The sequence below is a fragment of the Lathamus discolor genome, chromosome 3 (assembly GCF_037157495.1).
Source record: "Lathamus discolor isolate bLatDis1 chromosome 3, bLatDis1.hap1, whole genome shotgun sequence".
Classification (NCBI taxonomy): Eukaryota; Metazoa; Chordata; class Aves; order Psittaciformes; family Psittacidae; genus Lathamus; species Lathamus discolor.
In genome coordinates, this window is record NC_088886.1 from 88,625,389 (window position 1) to 88,633,509 (window position 8,121).

General features: G+C 36.9%; 1 protein-coding gene across 10 annotated transcripts in view; it reads left to right on the top strand.

Annotated features, from left to right (window-relative positions):
• The window catches only part of METTL8 (methyltransferase 8, tRNA N3-cytidine), a 27,990-nt gene extending 20,543 nt beyond the window's left edge, over window positions 1-7,447 (top strand). For 9 of the 10 annotated variants that reach the window (XM_065670409.1, XM_065670403.1, XM_065670404.1 and 6 more), the window contains 4 exons: window positions 2,675-2,781; window positions 2,878-2,943; window positions 3,980-4,200; window positions 7,165-7,447. In XM_065670409.1, coding sequence (XP_065526481.1) covers window positions 2,675-2,781; window positions 2,878-2,943; window positions 3,980-4,164 — 358 coding nt within the window. In that variant the 3' untranslated portion in view covers window positions 4,165-4,200; window positions 7,165-7,447. Of the gene's footprint in view, window positions 1-2,674; window positions 2,782-2,877; window positions 2,944-3,972; window positions 4,201-7,164 lie in introns of those variants that run through there. The other variant, XM_065670401.1, reaches the window with a different exon arrangement.
• The last annotated feature ends 674 nt before the right edge of the window (window positions 7,448-8,121 follow it).

Consider the following 8,121-nt stretch of genomic DNA (forward strand, 5'->3'; position numbering starts at 1 on the left):
GATTTGACATCTTACAATATGTTGATAAAGACTTAGGTTGCTGATTTGTCCACACACAAACGCTTACATGCAGGCCTTTTAAACCAAAATGCATTCTGAATTTTGTAACTCGCTTTAGTTAAGAAAACTTGATCTAATTTTCATGCATAGTGTTATGCTGAGTACTGTTAGCCTTGTTACTAATGCCTCTCAATGTCTAATGAACCAAACTTTATGACTGTTAAGGCTGGCTGATTGTGAAAATGCCCTTTTTAATGGGAAAAATGCAAAAGAGGGCATGTAAGTTAAACTCCTTTGACTGTTCCTTTAACTAGATCATATGAAGGGAAATACATGCTGCATGCATGGTAGTACATTTACTTTAAGAACGTCATTAAAATGGGCTTGGCAAACAACAGTATTTGCCTAAGTCTGAGAACTGTTTCCCTGCCTAAGTTATTAATGATTAGCTTTGCAGAAAAATCTTTCCCATATAGGATATTGCTCCTTCCTGTTTGTTCAGAGATGAGCACATGAGTCATGCAAAGTCTGGGTCCAGATTTCAAAAACAATTCAAGCAGTAGATTTCAGATCTCTGTAACTGTGGTGATACTGCCAGGAAGGAATTGGACAATAGAGACGCATTCGTTCAATTGCTTTGCCTGTAGAATTTCTGTGGACCTTTTCCTATTAGCCTTTTGAGAATGTGTTTGGTTTGTCTGCCTGTTTTGTTGATTCTTTTCTTTCGTCCCCATATCATAATCTAAAGGCTGACATGGATGCTTGTGTGTGTGTGTATACACACATAAAGGTTTCTGTGTAATTACCTGTGTTGTAAGACCCACTTTCCAAAGATTTGTTAGTCATTACTGTCGTATCCTAGAATTAAAATGGCTGCATAAAGGCAAATGTAATCCAGATTCATCTTGCTCAGTACACATTTTTTTCTGGAAACTCTGAAAGTCACAAATGAAAAAGAAAACCGAGAGAATGATGATGCAGAACTTATGTACTTTGGAGACCTGGAAAATACATAAGAGGGACACATTTGTATTCAGCACAATTGTTACTTAGTGATTTCTCTTCAGGCTGTTGTGCTTAGTTTTTGATAATTGCTACTCTTGTACCCCATTTGTACACACTTAAATTCTGCCAGAAGGCCCCTCTGAAAGCTGGTTGCAGAATTTGTAAGGTATTGAACTCCTTGAAGCTGTATAATTAATGTGCTGTAGTCATACGGATGAGATTTCTCAAAGCACTTTCACATTTTGTGCATGTAAACATTCTCTATATTCACAAAACTCAGGTTGATATGGGCAAAGTCTGTAATACTTGTCTTGAACAGTCTCCTAGTCTTAGGTGGTGCTGCCTTTTCTATGTGTCTGTTACAGCATGCTTAGTTGCCTGTGTTGAGCATAGACAGAGGACAACTTTTGAAGCACTTGGCCTCCTCTCAGGGAATTTTGTGCTTTAAAGGTGTATGCTGCTTTTTGTTTTCGTTTGTTTGAAGACATGATATTATCTTCTGCTGAACTACATCCTAATTCTGTCCATTAAAAATGAAGGTAAAATGCCTGCGCTACTGTTGTATAAGGACCAAATTGCATTAGTGCTGGAGATCTGACTTTCTTGGGGCAAGGAGGTAGGGCTTCTTGATAGATAAGGGATGGTGTAAGGATGTTCACAGTACACAGTAATGGTTTGCTGACTTTATATAGTTAAGTAGGACTTAATTCTTCTTTAGCTCTTTTCATATACTGCATCCTGCCTTTCCTTTCCATTCATTTTGCATTCACTCTGGCTCCACATCTTCTTCATGGTCTATCCACTTCCCTGCAGAAGGAAGGGTTGAATTAAGCAAGTGTGCAGGCTGCCTTTTGTAGCCTAAATCCTTGTTTTTTCTGAAAGAGCGAGACAAACCTAAGCCATTATTCATTACTCTGCAAAATAAGAAGCTCCAAGGTAAGGTTAAAAAGTGAGAATGAAGGTGCTCTGGTCTAGTGAAGGGGAAAGAGTTCTGTGTATGTTACTTATCCCTATCATGCATGCAGCAGACTGGTGTAATCTTAGTAAGGAAGAGTTGATGTTAGATACCACCAAGATTTGCAAACTTGTCATTTTGGAGTATGTAGACTTTCCTGATCTAACTAGCAATATCCCTTGATGGAGTTCTGCCAGTTTCCTCTCCTGACATGCTACTCAGATTTTTTCTTTCCATCCTCAACCATTACCTATGGAGATACTGTTTCTGTGTGTATGATCAGTATCTCCATAAAGAAATCAGATGTTTTTGTCTGCCTTTCAGGCCCCGGATTTTGCTGTGTACAGTAAGAAGGCTGAGTCTAGCTCACCAGTGCACACAGCTAACTGTTCATTCATTGTCATCTATCTGCCTGACCCACATGACCCACATACTCAAAAACTCTGTTATAATCCATCTTTGAGATTCTGTTAAAGTGAAGGAAAAGGGCTCCTTTTCTCTTTCCAGTTTGTATTCTCTTACAGTTCCTTTTAAACTTTTTATTTAAAGTCTTTTTTTGTAGAATTTTTGCTGTTCACTAGTTCTTGACCTTTTCTTGGTAAATATAGACATATCTTCTCACTGTAGTTTCGGAAATCTATGTGTATTTCTAGCATCTAGAGAAAAAAGCAGTTATGCTTGCAAATTTCACCAGTATCCCATCTATTTTCTAAGGATGCAAGGTGTTGTAAATAGGTTGGCTAAACTACTGAAACCTGGAGGAATGTTGTTGTTTCGAGACTATGGAAGGTATGATACAGCTCAGCTTCGTTTTAAAAAAGGTAATTCCTGAATGCTTTTGAAGTTTGCTGTTAATTTTAGCTTTTTTTGGAAAAAAAAGTGACCTATCTTTTTTCATTACCTCCCTAATTTCTTAGGTCATTGCTTATCAGAAAATTTTTATGTACGAGGAGATGGAACCAGAGTATATTTCTTTACCAAAGGTATGAAATGGTATAGTTTTATTGAAAGGGTTGCATATCTTTCAAGATGATTTGGGCTATAAAAACTCATTTTAGGATTATAATTTTTTTTAATTCTCTGCTTTTACAAAGCCCAAAGCTAACTGTTTTAAGAAAATAATTCCTCTTATGTCTGTAAGCAGTCTTGCAGTACATCACTGGAAACTTTGTCTAAGCATCTTGCATCTAATAGTATGCTCAAATTCTGTTATTTAAAGAGTTGATTTCTTTCTTAAAATTGAGATAAGCAGGCTTGGAAGGACAGTTGGTAGCAGTGCTTTGATCTTTTGTTCTGCTTTGTTGGTGACTCTGAGCTGTGAGGCTGTTTGCCCATGCAGTCACTTAGTTCTGTTGGCAGTCAGCTTAAACTGGTATATTTTAGCCCAGCTACTGGAAATTGTGAAAGTGAGTATCACAGTACTTTGTTTTTTTACGCTGTGCAACCTAAACTTTGAGCAATAGAGGTAGATCAGAATTTATCCCAGTCTGAGTAATTTTAGAAGTGAGGAGGATCTGGGACATGTATGGAAAACCACTTGAATTCAAAGAGCCTTCTCAGATTTTAGATGTCTTGGTTTGTACTTACTCGTGACAAAGAAGCTTAAAGTTTTCCAGTGGTGACTGACAAGAATGAGATAATTACGTTGGCATAAATGTGTGGATTGTCATTTGGCGGGTGAATTGGCTTTATCTTTATAATATGCGAACAGTAACCAAATGGCATGCATTTGTTTTCCTCAACTCTGGCCTACTGAGCCCTCTGAACAAAGGGGATCTATGAAAGCCATGAATAATAACCAATGTGGTTTGGGCCTCAACGTAACATTTTTTTTACTGTAATACAACTTGAGAGCTGTGAAAATGAATTTCGAACAAAGACATTTTGCAGGCAGTTTCATTGATCTTTCAAATCTCAAACGAGAGTTAGTTCCATCTTTGGTTGAACTGCAGGTTGTTAATTACAACATTCTACAAATGTCTTTTTTTAATTATAATAATTCTTCATATGAGAAAATAGATGAGGTATGGAACATGTTCAGCTTGGCTGGATTAACTGAAGTACAGAATTTAGTTGATCGGCGATTACAAGTAAACAGGAAGAAACAAGTGAAAATGCAGCGAGTTTGGATACAAAGCAAGTTCCAAAAACCATTGCTGCTATCTCCAAATAATTCTGCAGAAACCATCAAAAGGTGCCCTTAATTGTACCATGAGCTCCAGAAACTGAGGCAAATTTGGGTATGTATGTTTCCTTTAAATCTTGTGTTTATCAATTGAAAAGGGCAAGCATGGAACTGAAAACATTTCCCTGATTTTTTTCTTGTAAATTTATGTATGTGAAAATGATTTGGGGGGGGGGGGGGGGGGGGGGGGGAGAAGGCATTTCTTACTTCTGCTTTATATGCAATAAAGGGATATGCATTTATTTATTCATGTGGCCAGGTACTATTCTATTTCCATGAATATGACTAGTCAGTAAGTAGAAGCATGTAACTCATTCCTGTTGAAATTCACAATATGTAAAAAATTTAGAAGAAACATAACTGTTTCAGAGATTTAGAGAAACAGAGTATCTGTTCTCACTATCATGTGTTAATTTCTGGGTCATGTGTCTTTTAACTACTGTGTGTCTTGCAACTGTATTTCCTCTTTGGGAGGAAATTTCATGGTGCATAAATAATGAAGACAAAATCTCTTTCTGATTTGCATGTAAGTTATCCTTTCATACTAACTGCATGTGATATGTATAAGTTTCAGATCAGTCAGTGATTGGCATCCTCCATTGAGTGACTTATCCCTCTGAAGTGTCCACTTTTCATCTATATGCTCATCAGAAACATGCCAAACTCAGGTGTCTGTAACAGCGTAGTAATAAATAACTTTGAAGTGCCATAGACTGTAAATCGAACATCATGTAGAAAAGGATTACCAAAATGCCAGAATAGTGCTGAAACCAAATAGTTAACATTTGCCTGGATAAGTACATGCATGATTTTTATGATATGTCAGATATGCTAGAGGGACGGGCAAGAGTACTCCAGAGTACATTTTGTTAATACTGTTATGCAGAATGTAATCACACTAAAATGGCGATGTACATGGCAGCTGAGATATTTTTGTTGTTTACAGAGAGAGGTTGCTTTCTTAGGGCTTGAGTCTTAGAAAAAAGACAAATGCTTTTGCATTGACCCTAGGAGGATACGACTACACTAGTATGTCAAGTGCTTTTAAGAAGAAAAACAAAATTCACACACTGTTTTTCGATGCAGACCATGATGTTGAGGCTCTTGAGCTGGCATTTAAAGATGCCATTTCTGCTGTTTCAATGTAAATTTACAATCACTCAGCCACAAAGAGGAGAGGACAAGAACCAGGTGAATGAATAAAATAAATCTCTTGCTTCAACAAGGATATAGAATGCATGTGATCTGTAACATGCGTGCAGCTTTGAGTGCCATTAATATAGTGACACTCTCAAAGTCTCTTTCCTTGCTTTTGTTTTAGTCTGAAGGGTAAGCATGTCACAGCTGGCAATCCATTTTTTTGCAAATAGTTATCTGCTAAGCTGAGTAGAACCGACTGTCTTCTAGAAAAAAAATTAATGATCTAAATTTAGATGCTTAGTATCTTCGTTCCCTCTGACAAGATGAGGGACCTGCTTCATTTTGTAAACCCGGATCTGTTCCCAGTATGAGGTGTAATAAGGAGTCTTTGAGGGTAGAATATGATGCTGCATTTCTGTTGTTTCTACACTCCCATCAGAGTATGATACTGTTTTATGAATTAAGTGGCTTAGGAAGCTTTGGTTAGCAATGGCATTATTGTAGCCTGCAATGAAACTCTTCTGATATAAATCAGAAGTAAAAATGTAGCTGGGTTTCTTCAAGCCCTAACAGACTGTAGCATCTCTGTGGGAAATATAAATAAATATCTGTTTTAATTAGGTTGCTGCCATGTGCTATTAACTGTGACTTCTGAGTATGCATAGCTCTTAGTCTAGTGCAAAGCATTTTCAGTTGTAGAATTTTCCAGGGTGGTGATGGTGATGATAAGCTCTTGAGCATCACACAATCTTATTCATGTGTGTGATGTAGATTTTCCATGTGTAGAAGCTAATGAAACGTTTGCTTTGGCTCTCACACTGCTATGTTGATTCTGGCAAGATTTTAGTATGCTATGTTGTTAGCTTAACAAAAATGTGACATCAGAAGAAACCAAACCCTGAAATCTCTTTTGGCCTTGAGCAAAATTGGCTGCTTCTCTTCCACACCTTGAAGTGCAAGTATTGGCTGCCTCTTTTAGAATAGTGGTGCCTGGTTTAGAAGTAAGTAATAAGATCAGCTATAAGTAAGTGTAGAATATCCACTCTAAAGTGAACTGTAACTACTCTGAACAGTTGTAAGGCGGATAGAAGAGGAAATGGACAGAGCTGTCATTCCCAATATGAACTTCTGAATCTGAGTAGAACTTTCTGTGTTTTGGCTTTGTGACATTGCAGTTTTCAAAAAGCTTAAGTGAAGACATATTTTTTAAAGTACTTCAAATTATCTGTATTATTTGTGAAAACTAGTATTACAATACTGCCAAAAGAAAGGCGAGTAGAACTACTGAAGTGAAAGAAGAGAGATGCAGACAAATATATAGGAAATGCAGTTTAAAGTAGCTTTTTGTTAATTAATGTGGGGGGTAGGAAACCAAGTGTGCGATAGTGTAGCATTTGAAATACTAGTATACAAAAAGGCTGTAAGTTGCACTTTTTGAAATCTGAAGTTATTTCTCTAGTCAGATAGGTACCTGAAATCTCTAAATAAATACCAAACATTTTAATTGTTAATTGCTCTGGTTTTGGTTCAGCATGACTCCCTGTGCTGGTAAAACAGACTTGTGAATGTATACAAATGGCAGTTAGAACAAGATAATCTTGTTGGAACGGAGTTTTGGCCCCATTGGCTTTGGCTTGCTTTATCAATAGCGTGTACTTTTTGCCCATCTCCATTGGTACTGCAGTACGTTTACATACAGGGGTACATGAGAATGGTACTTACTGGTTTAGAACTTGTAATTTTAAGCAACTACAAGAGAGCTGTAAAGAGAGCGACTAACCTTTTTTCCTACACTAATTCTGAAGTATCCAGTCAATAACAAATCATATAAAAAATGTTTGTTTATTGTTTTGTTTTGTTTTGTTTTGTTTTTTTACAGCAAAACCAAGAGAGGTGCTTGTGCCTTGTCTACAAATCCACTGAATCGGAAGAGGACAACTAAAATGCAGGGCAAACTGGGAGACAGCAGGAATTCTAGTGACAGTAGGGAAAAGTTTCTTGTATTGGAGACTACCGTTTCTGTTCTGTCTTTAGCTGAGCTGCAAGCGAAAGACAAGGAAATCTGCAGATTCTGCTGTTTAATAATGACTAAAAAATTGTAACAAACCATCCTGAAATTTGTATTAAACACCAGTGGAAATCACATAAATTTTGCTACTTCATTTTGATTTGTGGTGTCATCTTTATTAACTGTTCTGCAGTGTTCTTTCATCTTTGACATATGGCTTGTTTCCCTTTATTCCTGTGCATAGTAGACAAGCAGTTTCCACAGGAGCTATATACACAAACATATGCAGTAAAGTTTGCTGTCTAGGCTGTTTCTAGGATTAAAGCAAAAGAGTTTTGTTTCCTTCTGTACAGGCCAGATTACTTTTTATTTTTGTGTGAATGCAATGAATTGTATAGATGATAAGTTAATATAGCAGTATTTCCTGTATTTTTAAATTCTTTTAAGCTAAATGTAACTTAGGGTATGCTGTTTGTAATGGCAGTGATAATAGTAGACAGCTTATACTGTCTTTCTTCATAGAGTGTCTTTGTAATGGGTCATTGAACAGCCTTGGAAAAAAATCATATATATAATTAAAATATTAATCACCGCTATTTCTCACAATACAGGTCACTTTGCATTTCAGTATCTGTAGACTTCTTTCCATGTTTGGAACAAAGGTTGGATATTGGAGGGTTTTTCTACATCAGTTATGTGCCAGTTGCCCTCCTTTTGAGAATCGGCCAGAAATTGGGCAAATCTAAATCTGCTAAATGCAGTTACAGTATGTGTAGTCAGTAAGAACAACATGGGTTGCCGTGGGCATCTTGGCAGATTCTTTGTTGT